General features: G+C 48.6%; 1 protein-coding gene across 2 annotated transcripts in view; it reads right to left on the bottom strand.

Annotated features, from left to right (window-relative positions):
• Positions 1-12,955, bottom strand: part of TP63 (tumor protein p63) — a 112,280-nt gene that overhangs the window by 17,606 nt on the left and 81,719 nt on the right. The window contains exons 4-9 of one of the 2 annotated variants that reach the window (XM_034782591.1): positions 5,839-6,025; positions 3,757-3,872; positions 3,302-3,411; positions 2,432-2,556; positions 1,394-1,476; positions 199-335 (exon numbers count right to left, since the gene is read on the bottom strand). In XM_034782591.1, the coding sequence (XP_034638482.1) occupies positions 199-335; positions 1,394-1,476; positions 2,432-2,556; positions 3,302-3,411; positions 3,757-3,872; positions 5,839-6,025 (758 nt within the window). Of the gene's footprint in view, positions 1-198; positions 336-1,393; positions 1,477-2,419; positions 2,557-3,301; positions 3,412-3,756; positions 3,873-5,838; positions 6,026-12,955 lie in introns of both variants that reach the window. The other variant, XM_034782589.1, reaches the window with a different exon arrangement.

The following is a 12,955-nucleotide window of genomic DNA, read 5'->3' as shown; positions in this document are numbered from 1 at the left end:
ACTGATTACTCCTGCCGCGTCTGACCAACAAGTCACGCTGCTCTAGGCCTTGCTATTGGGCAGGATTTTGCCAGAGGGTGGTAAACAGAGGTTATTCGGCATTTCTTCACCGCCACATCAGTGGCTGAGTGTGTGGGGACAACCGGGAAACCCTCTCTCCTCCTCTCCCTCCAACAAACTGCTGGGGACCATACTCACTGCTTCTGGAGCAAGTGCTGGTGCTGCTGCTGCTGCTGTTGTCTGTACGTCTCAATCGTGTGCTGCGGGAGGTACTGCATGAGCTCCAAGGATTCTTTGATCTTTAGCAGCATTTCATACGTCTCCCGGCCCCGTACCTGAACAGTGGGGAGAAGGTAACACCTAAAGCGCTTGCATCTAAAGTTACAAAGCCACAGGGTAGGACTTCCAGCCACCTCCACGAGCTTCTGCTAAAGCCAAACAAACCACAGCAGAGCAGGATGCAAATACACTGGCTACACATGCCGGGTATAAAACTGCCGTTCCGTGTTATATACAGTGGGTATAACTGCTGTGACTGAAGCGTCACAATCCAGGTCTGGATTACGAACACTCAACACTCATCTGGGGGTTGTTTAGATCAAAGCCTTTCATTTGGCTCCATATGAATATACCGGGAAAATTCAGACCCAGCTGTTTAGCACTCTGAGACAACGCAGCAGTAGGTGCTAGAGAAAATCCTAAGTTACATTCTCTTGAGATGAGATTTCGATCAGCCTGGATTTAAATATCACATGCCCCAAGAATAGGGGTGCTTGGATCTGAGAGATTGGTTTGGGCCCATCTCTTCCTTTAAGTGAACTGTGTTTTGAGTGCCAGGGGCAACATTACTCACTGAGAAAACCAGTCAATTGGCAATTAGAGACATTTTTTGCTCTTCTATTCCTGCCGTGTGTTTATTACAGCATATTCCATTTTGATCACTTTCTCGGCAGTGCTGATAATGCTCATAAAAGCCAAAAACCCATCCATCTTGGAGAGAAAGAAAAGGGTCCAGTCTATTATTGCTGGAGGAAGGTTGAATTTCATAAACTCAGAAATGAGAGGGGAGAAAGATCTATTAGGCCATCCAGTCCACCCACCCGCCCCTGCAGGCTGTTCCCTTTGTACATTCTTGGGTGCGTTGTCCAAGCCATTCTTAAACAATTCACGCAATGGGTCTTGCGCATTGCTCGCTTGAAGGGTGAATTTAAGGTGCAGATTTGAAAAAGCTATTGCTCGCCCCTAAAGCCAATAATCGGTTGATAATTGTGCATCATGGATGTAGTTATTTTACTCAGAACCAAATAAGCAGCTCATTTACCTCAATTCATTTAGATGATGCCCAAGGAATTAGAGGAACATGGGCCAAAAACAAAACCAGTACAAAGCTTACCGGTAAGTACAGGAGCTCGTCATCTGGAGAGCGCCGTTTTTTGATAGATGTCATCTGTATCCCATGCGTGCTCTGCCGAAACGCTGCAAGGAAAACCCCACAGTGCCTGATTAGAATTCGGCATGTCTACTGCCGCTGGGTTTTCAATGAGATCTCTGCGCTCAGGACCCATACGTTTGAAAAAGGTTGCTGGCTAAACAGCACCTGCCGGGGCGTAAATGCGACTTGAGGCATCTGTTAGTGGCTATGAAAGTACGGAGCTGACTCTCATATCTTTGATACTGTACGAATGGCCTTGACAAATGGGAAATGAGTCAACAAGAGAGCGTTGGGCAAATAGAAAATCCACAACTAACTGCACGCAGGACAAGAAGCGGGTCTTTCCACGCAATACAATGAATCTAAGCATCTCCAGGCTGCCTAGCTCCCAGTGAATCATTACCATATTGCCCATAACTCTTTAAGAGAATGGGTTGAGTGGCAAAGAAGTAGAATCTATTGATGAGGTAAATCCCTACAGCTTGTTGTTCCAAGCTAAATTCTGGGGCCTGGCTAAGTGGAAACACTGCGCACGCAGGAAACCAGGGCTGTCTGATTGGGTTAATGTCTGGGCTTAACAGGAGACTTGAGTCCAGTCCCCCTTCGGTGGAAGGGTAGCAGACCAACCCTCAGACCATGTTCCATATTTAGGATGATATCTGCAACACTATTCGCCACAGACAGGATTTCAGTGCTGCGAGGGAATCTGCATGCTACCAGTGACAGAAATGCTGGTGGGATAGCAGGCCCGCTCGCTGTACCAACAAGGCAATCTGTTTGAGAGCAATTAACGTTGAGTGGTTTTAATTCACTGCTCAAGCAGAAACGCTCCAAAGAGCCTTTTCTAAGAGAGCGGTGATTGCTCTTCCACCCCACATCCTCCAGTTCAGTCTTCTCCAATCTTAGCTGCTCTGGTACCGAAGCTGGCGTGCTCCCCATGCCCTGACAGCTTAGGCTGCGAGCTCCCCCACTGTGCCAGCTACTTACGGCGCTTCGTACCGTCGCCATTCTTTGTGCTGTCAGAGACTTGCTGCTTTCTAATGCTGTCCTCGTCCGCTTTGCGGTCCCTCCCCGGACAAGCGCAAATGCGGGCTTCAAAACACCGGCGGCCTAGGACTTGTCCACTAGAGTGAGGAGAAAGAGGGGAGGCGTTAATTCAGGCCCAGCAGAGACCAGCAATGCATTCGCACATTGAAACTCAACACAAGGGGGCAAACTTTCCCTCCTCCTACCTGGATCACAACCAGAACGCCCCACATCTGAACTAGAGACTGGCTAACAGCTACCTGCTTTGTGCACCCATACACGTTACTAACCACGCAAATGGATCCCCTCACTGATCACTGCATCTCAGCTTGTTCTGCGAATCCCTGCAATAGTACTGCACTCGCCGAACGGCTGCTTGCGTTCGCGACGCAGCTGCCGGGAATTTCCACCTTTGAGCATCTCAGAACTAGACACACGCGAAATCATTTCAACTGCCTCCACCAAGCTGCATGGCACAGACGGGGCTTTTCCCCTGTAGATCGCAAAGCAGCTCGCAAAGGTGGGCAAGTGTCACCAGACCCATTTAAGAGATGGGGAAACGGGCCCACAGAGGCTACGTGACACACCAAGGTCTCACTGCGAGTAATGCAAAGTCCGTGCTGGAAATAAACACCAGCTCTCCTGAGCTCAGCCTGATGCCCTGATCACTGGATCACCCTGTAAAATAGGGGTGAAAATAATTCCCCCCCCCCTCATTTTTAGGAAGTCTACAAAACCCTCCTGACCAGGATGGGAGCAGGGAAGTAATGTCGCCTGGCAAACATAGGGCAATGCTCTCCCATTCCACCCTCCAGTGCTACCGATCTGCTGCGTGCTACTCACTCTCTTGTTTCCAGCGTTACGATGATGAGGATCGGGCGGCGGTTCATCCCACCAACACAGCTGCTGTTGCACATGAAGTTGTACAACACCGTTGTGAACTCTGTGCCGACCTGGACACAGAAAAGCCGTGATAAAGGGGTGACGGCAGATGGAAGGAGCTGTGTGTTCCTCTTTCCCCCGCTAGCTACACTTTTATCACATCGTATCAAAGACGGGCCGCAAACCACAAGGGTTGGGTCTGGATTTCGGCTTTCTCAGAGCGTGGGGAAGTTCAGACCCTGGCGGGGTCCTGCTTCAAACCCCTCTGTGAGGAGGAGGAGGAGGAGATCAGCAGGCTGAAGAAAGAGTTAAATTCTCCTTTAACTAAAGCAAAGAGCTTTTCGGAAGTCCCCTCCCTTCCGCGCGGGGCAGGCTTTGTTAGAGAGGGCAGGGGAGAACGCCGATCTCAGGCTTACCTGCGGCGGTTCATAGGGTACGAGTACACTCTGCCTTCCGGTGATGGGGTCTTCCACATACTGAGCATGGCTGTTTCCTTCCACCCGGATCAAGTGGCTGGGAGGGGCGATCTGCCCTGCAGACGGAGGGAGGAGGCAGAAGGAAAGATTTCCTGTGAAGGAAGCTCAAGCCCAGGGGAGCGTGATCTTCCACAGGCCTAGGACACGCTATCTTCCTTACTCAGCTGGCGCCCATGGCCACGGATGTGATTATTATTCTCACCGCACCTCACAGAAGCAGGGAAGACAGACGTGCCCACAGAGTATGTAGCGGAGCAGGGACTTGAACCTGCGTATCTTGAGCCCCAGGCTCGCAGACTAACCACTGGACCATCCTTCTCTGGCGCTCGAGATCAGGTGACCAGACAGCAAATGTGAAAAATCGGGATGGGGGTGGGGGAGGGGAAATAGAAGCCTATATAAGAAAAAGACCCAAAAATCGGGACTGTCCCTATAAAATCGGGACATCTGGTCACCCTAGCTCGAGAGGAAGCATTGCCCTGCCTTTGAGAGCTCCACATTTGGGGCCTTGTTCCAGAAAGCCACTCCATGAAGGTTTTCATCCCATGCCTGGCCTTGAAAAGCCCGTGCACAAAGCAGCTGGAATCCTTCAAATCCCCACTCCTTTTACTTGCTTTCCAATCAATACCCTACATTACACGGCTGCCTCCTGCCACTCCTGCCCTGACGGCGAGACACGGTACCAGCGAAAAGAAAAGAAAGGGATACAAATTCTATCCGCAGCAGTCTTTGAACGGCATGCTCTCCCATTGGGTGGTCCTTTTATCTCCCTTCTTCCTGTCCCTAGCCCCCTGGCCAAACAACTAGAGCCCTGGCTCACTGCACTGCCTTGTCTAGTAGTTTAGGAGATTGTAACCTCCCCAAGGCAGGATCGGTCTGCTGCCATGCACAGATAGGGTGCTAGATAAACAACACATCTGGGCCCCAAACCAGATGCTTTTTGAACCCACGTGAACTTGGGTAAGAGACAACACAGATGTTAAGTTTGGAAAAGTTAAAAACCTGGGACATCTTTATAACGCCTGCTAGCAAACTAGTAATAGCAGGAATAAGTAATAAATTAAGAAACAACGGATTGTTAACGAATTAATCCTGATCAGATAATGCTCAACGAATAGGAGGACGGTCTACAGCACTTGGTGTTACCCTCCTAGAGACAAACACCCCTGCATCTCTGAGACGTGGATTAAAGACTCAAGATGATATTGCATCCTGTTACCGGATCCCTTTCCCAGTAGCACAGAGATCATTCCTGCATAGAACAGCTGCCTCTTGGAAAGGGAGCGAGTCTGGGGAGGTTGTCTGCGCCAGTGTGGTGCAAGGTCAGATGCTGACCCAGCATGGGCAGCCTTGTAGTTTATTTTAGCCCTGCCTTCCCAGGGCTGTACCGCTACATTAGTGGGAGGCCTCCAACTACACAGGGGTGGCCAACCTGAGCCTGAGAAGGAGCCAGAATTTACCAATGGACATTGCCAAAGAGCCACAGTAATACGTCAGCAGCCCCCCATCAGCTCCTGCCCTCCAGTGCCTCCCACCCACCGGCAGCCCCGCCGGTCAGCATCTCCTGCCTGCCGCAATCAGCTGTTTTGCATGCGCAGGAGGCTCTGTGGGGAAGGGGGAGGAGCGAGGGCATGGCAGGCTCAGGGGAGGGGGGGAAGGGGGGGAGTGGGGGCAGGGCCGGTGGCAGAGCCAGGGGTTGAGCAGTGAGCACCCCCCAGCACACTGGAAAGTTGGCATCTGTAGCTCCAGCCCCGGAGTCGGCGCCTGTGCAAGGAGCCGCAGATTAACCTCTGAGGAGCCGCACGCGGCTCCGGAGCCACAGGTTGGCCACCCCTGAACTACACAGAAAGGAGGGAGGGTCGTCAGGCCCTCCCGGGTTTGTTACTCAGCAAACCTTCCCTCTAACATTGGGCCTAGAATCCCACCAGGCCACGCCGTATCCACGCGACCCCAGCGATGCCCGCGCACGGGGGGGGGGTGGCTGAGGGCAGGTGCTGGCCCGGCGCATGACGCTCGCCTTACCCTCGTTGAACTCCCGGCTCAGCTCGTGGTTCGGGCAGCGTTTGACCACCTCAGTGACGTGCTCAGCCTTCTTGTAGACGGGCATGGCGCGGATAATGGCGCCCTGTGGCGGCGGGGTCATGACTTTGACCTGGATGGGACATGTCTTGGCGATCTGGCAGTACAGCTTCTTCAGCTCGGTCGAGTACTAGACGGGAAGGGGGACAAGAGAAACATCAGTCCGTATTTGCAGTTGGGAGAAGAGGGCAGAGAGCCAACCATGCAGAATTACGTGAGCTGTAAAGCCCGTGCACAGGGGGCTACTCAGTTTGCTATGGTGCATCGGCTCTGGATCCACTCTATTCATTTACTCTCCACGCATTTTACACAAAAGATGTGTCAAGTCAAAGCTCCCTGTGGCTCATCGGGCGGACGTGGTCAAGGTACATCAGTTTCACAGCCAACGGTACATGTGGCCAGCATCCTGACCGACTGCCTCTGACTGCCCTCACCCAATGGGTCAGGTACCCACTATACTGCTATGTGAACTGGACCTGGCCTGTAATCAAGCATCTTAACCCCGCCCCCCAGCCACCGCATCTGCCAAAAGAAATGGAGATGGCCCAATTCTAACTACCCGGCATCAGAGCAGCCCTGATCCACGGGAGCCTTTGAAAACCAGACCAGCATGTGGATCTGAACCGCCATCACATTTTGCAAGTGGGCTTCCTATCTCCCCAGTGGTCCGACATGAAATCATGGACCTAAACACACCTACAACTCGGTGGATATTTGAAAAGGAGATCCCAGTCTGAACTGTGCAAGTGGGGCCCATCCCAAAGTATTTATTTTATGTTACTTATACAATATGCACTTCTCTCAGGGGCGTGCTAACGGTGACCCTACGTAGCCCCTCTATGACCTCAAAGCGCTAACTACCCCTTGCCGCAGAGACATATGGTGTCTTTTTACACGTCGGGAGGTCAGGCATAGAGAATTGAAGCAACTACCCCGGGGAGAGAGAGAGACAGTCACCAGCACAGCCTGGAACAGAACCCAGAACAGAACTCGGGCAGAGAGTCCAAGACATGGGCCCTCATCAGTACAGTACAACTCCCTCTCCTGAAAGTAAGATGCACGTGTATGAAAAATACATCAGACTCCAGCTGCGTTAGCTACAAATAAAACCATTACAGTCCCCCTTCCGTCGGTGTACCTGCCGCAGTAAGGCCCCAGTGCAGCTCAGCACTGCAGCACATGGGTCCCTTTGGCTTCAGCTGGGCTTCAGCAAAGCACGTGTGCACCCACGTATTAGCAATTGATTTAAGCAAGTTCTTAAATGCTTCGTTAGATCAGAGCCTAAACTCTTTCGCTGGATTCTCTCCCTGAAGGTAGTGTCCAGTCTTCTCTGCTACCTGAAATACTTCCATAGACACCCCCAATCCCCTCCTCCTCGCCCCCTCGCCCCCAAAGACAATTTGAATCCAGGTGTAAAGAAAATCAGCGGCTCACACACTTAGCTCTGGAGGCCTTTTCTCCTCATGATGCACAGGGATGTTTAGAGCTTGTTTTATTCTTATTATTATTTATGTAAAGAAATGCTCTAGTTCCGACAGGAGTTATTTCAGGGCAGTTCTCCAGCCCGTGTTATGCAGGTCAGACTACGTGATCACAATGGTTCCTTCCGGCCTTGGAATTTATGAAGCACAGAACTGCCTCCCTAACCACTTGAACCACAGAAATTGCTGGCATTCTCCCACTGACTTCTATTAATTTCTTATAGTGGAATGCAAGCAAAAGCCCCAAAGTGGTTGTTTTCTTTAAAATGTCTTTCACGGCAACAGCTCATCTACCTGATCCCAATTGTTCAAACAAGGAGGCAACAGGTATGTACAGGTTACCGACGCCAGCTGGCCATCACATCCTGCCGGTACAGGAGAGCCTGGCACACATACGGGTAGGTGGCTGGTCATGTGGCAGCAAAGGGATTAGCAATTGCTATTCGGGGGATTAGGTGTGTTTCAAAGGTTACTCATGGCAACATGCAAGAAAACCAGAGTCAGAAGAACTGGGGAGTTAGGGGAAGTGACTCAAGGCCATCCCACTGCCCAGGAGTTTGACACCACTGCAGTCGAGGTGCTACAAATGTTTTAAGTTTTCAGATTTTCTAAAATGTGAAGACGGAGTTTTGCAATCTGTTTTATGTGCCTGCAGGCTAGAGATTAAACACACAAAGGATTTACCCAGCCTGCGGAAATGGAGAACGTGCCAAACAATTAAAAAAAAAAAAAAGACAGGTTGCGAAACACGAATCTAGACAGTGGGCTTATCAAAGGCTTCTTTTTAACCTGTAATTTCGTATTTATTCTTTTTTATTAAAAAGTAATTCCTTGCACAGTTAATTCACTGTTATTTTAGTCTGAATGCTACCATATCCCCAAGAAAGGAAAATTTTAAAAAAAGAGCCAGCCTCATTTTAAAATGTTGGGAAGTTACGCAACAGAACGTTATTCAATGCATTACTGTGGAACCTGTGCGCTGCAGCTCAGAACTTATGGAATCAAATTAAGTCGCTAAGGTTTGCAAAGCCAACTAACGATCCAACTAACACTATTGGAAACTAAGTGTCCAAATCCCTTAGGCAGCTTTGAAACCATGCACAGCCCAGCATGGTTCGATAACAGGGACAAAGCATGTGCTGTAGGGGACAACAGCTAGAGGTCTAGAAGTGTTTGGAGAGGGAAACAACAAGGAGGAAGAAGAACTTCAGCTGATCCATGGTAGGTACAAACTAGGCATAATGGGTAACATTACATTACGAGCAGGATCCTTCAAGTCAGGTTCTTTGAGTGACCACTGTACTTTTCAAAAGCGAAATCTTAGCAATTTTCACCCAGGAGAATCCCAGTGTGTATATGCACATAGGGATCACTTTGGCCTAAGAAATGCAGCCAACGCTGGGGAGAAATGCAGTAGGTTTTTAACACAATGATTTAGGACAAAAACGAAGAATATTGCATCCATATAAAACCGCAGGGGAAATTATTAAGCAGACAGAATCTACCTTCCCCTAATGAAACTTGGCCAGGTCGCTGGAGATAACACCTTAACCTGTGTGACAATGCACATTATCTTCCATGATGTGGACTGGAGGGTTAGATCTCATTTAATGGAACGAGTGAGGGAAACTTGGAAAAAAATTCATTCCTCCCAGGAGAGGAGAGGTCCCCTGTTTAAGCAGCGATACTGAAGATTCTGGGGCCTGGTCTCACAAGGACCCGTGTACTCCTCTCTGACAGACACAGGCTGGAGTTCAGCGCATCACAGGAATGGGCCAGGCGTGACACTTCATACGGCACATGCAGCTCCCAGCGTATAGTCGACTAATCTGTTCTTTGTTCAAGGCATCATCAGTGCACCGCAAAGAGGGGCTAGGAGCAATATCCGCAGCAGAAAGGCAAGCGGGCACCGAAGGGGAGAGGACAGGAAGGTGAAACAGCCTTACTGCTCCCTTGCTGGCCAGTGGTTCAAGTCTCATCAGGGCAGCACAAGGGATAGGACTCCGGGAATCCCAGCCAAACCACAGCATTCAAAGCCATCTCGGGCAAAGCGGCCCTTCAGCCTACAGTCACCGAGAGGCCACAGCCATGTAAGCTCAGTGTAAATCTATCCATAAAGTACCTGCTGTCAGCTATTAAATAAAGCCCCTTGGGGCTTTGGTTCCTGCCAAACCCTTCGTGGTCATTTGTAATTGGAGTCCTAACTCTCCATTGGCCCAAGAGACGGGAACAGCTCGTTCACGGTGACTTCTAATCAGGTCAGTGATATTATCTGTGTCTATGTAATAGAGGGATATGAAATATATTTTCAAAGGAGGTTTGTGTCGGTGAAACCTTGGAGACAGAAGCTCTCTGTGCACACACAGAAGATGTTTATATTTGGGATGAAACGGAAGACCTCTCCGGCAGAATGTGCATGAACTCCAGTCGAACTGCTCGACTGCCCAGTAACATCCCTGGTACACGAGGCATAAGGCATGGCCGGAACGGACTGAAGCCGTGGCCAAGCTGTTCTGAAGCACCTATATACCGATGCAAGCGCACCACTGCGTGCTGCAATACAGAGGTGAAGTATCACTGAGGCTGCAACATCAACAGTGTACTCAACTCCAGACAGAGATGGACAATTTGGGGAGAGCAACAGAGTGGCACCTTAAAGACTAACAGACGTATTGGAGCATAAGCTTTCGTGGGTGAATACCCACTTCGTCAGATGCAATTCGGGGAGAGGTCACAGGTGGTCCTCAAAAGTTACCAGATGGGTCCTGGGACTAGGTTCTGAGGAAAGAACTAAGCATGCCATTCTTGCCTAAGTGACAGTGAAGGGGATAGAAGTCTACAAAAGAGCGTGAACATGCGAGAGAGAAGTTATTTTTAAGGGATACAAAGAGATGTAACTGAGTAATGGGCTCTGAAATCAAGAAAGGAAATATCTGGACTTTGCTCCAATAGCTGTATTTGCTAGGGGAATAAATATCCCAATGGTAGTGGACCAGTGCGTGCCCAGTTATGAACAATTCAGCATGGGCTGAGAGATGGACTAGAAAACCCGATAAGACTTTTCATACTGTAATCTTTTCTTCTAGAACTGGCAGAAGCCAGAAAGTTAAGCCAGAGTCAGCCCTTCATCCTAAATGGCACTGTTGTTTTTTTGGAAGAAATTAATATCGTGGTAGAAATAAGGGGAAACTGGCAAGTTTGGACCAATTGGGTGAGATACTTTACAAGGTCAATATCCTGGCTCCCCCGGATTATGTAATCAAAATGGCATGATATGCAGTGAGAGTATAAAAATGAAATTGACTGGGAGGAGAATACCGTAAGTTAGCCTTCCTCAATACATCAGCCTGTCATTTTGAAACACGACAACTGTTATTATCCATTAATGGGAACAAGAGCTGAACCAACACCACAGTCCAGGGAGCTAATCCTGAACACGCCAGAGAGAATTTCTATTAGACGTATGGAGCAGACAGTTACTTAAAACAAATGCATTAGGAATACAGCCCAGCTATACGTCCCCAGCTGAGAGAGAAAGATAAGCTTTGCTTAGCCTTTTCTTTGGGGTTCAAGCACTGTGTGTCATGTCCAAATAAGCAGACTCAGATTGCTAAAAACAACAGTAAATTCTGCTCTTTGACTAATAATACGTTTTAAAGGAAAAGAAAAAACATTCCAATGACTCCAGCCCTGCCCTCACCACCTGCCTGAGCAGACATACTATATTACACACTCTTGGCATCCCCACTGGTAATTCAGTATCACAATGCGTACACATGCCAGCTCACATCAGCCGACACCTGTCTGATTTCTCAACAAGCCCCCTTCTCCTTAAGGTGGGTAAACAAAAGGTTTAAAGAAAAACCTTTCAGCTCCCAAATGAAGCATTTTCAGCTAGGTAAAGGAAGGGTCTCTTGGAAGGATCTGCTCTGTTTGTGCAACGCAAGTCGCGTGGGCTTTCCATTGAGTAATGAACTCCCAGGCAGAACTCTGATGCAGCAAAATCCCTGACACGCTGCTTTAATTCATAGATTCCAAGGCCAGAAGGAACTACTGAGATCATCTAGTCTGACCTGCTGCAGAGCACAGGCCAGAGAACCTCACCAAAACATTTCCTCTCCCAGATCTTTGAGAAAGCATCCTGCCTTGATTTCAAAATGGCCAGAGATGGAGACTCCACCAGGACTCTTGATAAGTTGTTCCAGTGATTAATTATCCTCATTATTAAGCATTTACACCTTATTTCCAGTCTGAATTTGTCTAGCTTCAACTTTCCAGCCATTGGAGTGTGCTATACCTTTCTCTGATACATTGAAGAACTCATTAGGAAACATTTGGCTCCCATGTAGGTACTTACAGACTGATCAAGTCACCCCTTAACCTTCTCTTTGTTAAACTAAGGAGATAGACGCCAGGATCTCAATAAGGCAGGCTTTCTAATCCTTTAATCATTCTCATGGCTCTTCTCTGAACCCTCTGCAATTTATCACCATCCTTCCTGAGCTGTGGGCACCAGAACTGGACACAGGATTCCAGCAGAGATCGCACCAGTGCCAAATACAGAGGTGAAATAACCTCTCTACTCCTACTCATTTATGCATCCATGGCTCCCATTAGCCCTTTTGACCACAGTCGCGTGGGGAGCTCAAGTTTAGCTGATTATCCACACACACACACACACACACACACACACACACACACACACACCCAAATCCTTTTCAGTCACTGCGTCCCAGGATCGAGTCCCCCATTCTGTAAGCATGGCCCACATTTTTTGTCCTACATGTGCATATTTACATTTAGCTGAATTAAAACATGTTTGCTTGTGCCTAGCTTACCAAGCGAACCAGATCGCTGTGTGTCAGTGACCTGTCCCCTTCATTATTCACCATTCCCACAATTTTTCAGTCGTCCGCAAACGATCGGTGACAATTTTAGGTTCTCTTCCAGCTCACTGATAAAAATGCTGAGTAATGTAGGGGCAAGAACCCATACCTGCAGGACCCCATTAGAAATCCTCCCAGTCCGTGATGATTCTACATTTATGTTTACATTTTGAAGACTTTATCAGTTAGCCAGTTTTTCATCCAGTTAACGTGTGCCATGTTCATTTTACATCAGTCTAGATTTTTAATCAAAACAGTGTGCCAGTCAAATGCCCTACAGAAGTCTAAGTATATTACATCAAACACTATTCCCTTTGTCAATGAAACTTGTGATCTTAAGTACCTCTTTAATGTCCGTCTCAATTTCCAAGCTAGTCAAGTCCCTGTGGCCCAGTGGGCTTCTAAATAAGAAAGTGGCTCACCCAACACCAGGAGTGCCCGCTGTTAATGCCGAATAGTTATGACTATGAAAGGAATCTAGGATGCCATCTAGGGAATATAAGATCCTCTATCTTCAAGTCACTTTCACTCAGAACAACAATGGTTAAAAACAACTTACAACCTTCCCCCAGCAATTCATTTTTTAGTAAAGCTCATTTAGTTTGGGATTCATTTTAAACTGCAATTTCACGACCCCGCTTGGCTGCAAGTTTTCCACCGCTACACTGCAGCTGAGATACTGTCCGAGAAATA

Source organism: Trachemys scripta, chromosome 9 (genome assembly GCF_013100865.1).
Source record: "Trachemys scripta elegans isolate TJP31775 chromosome 9, CAS_Tse_1.0, whole genome shotgun sequence".
Taxonomy (NCBI): Eukaryota; Metazoa; Chordata; order Testudines; family Emydidae; genus Trachemys; species Trachemys scripta.
The sequence above is the reverse complement of the archived record's forward strand: the minus strand, read 5'-3'. Positions and strand labels throughout refer to the sequence as shown.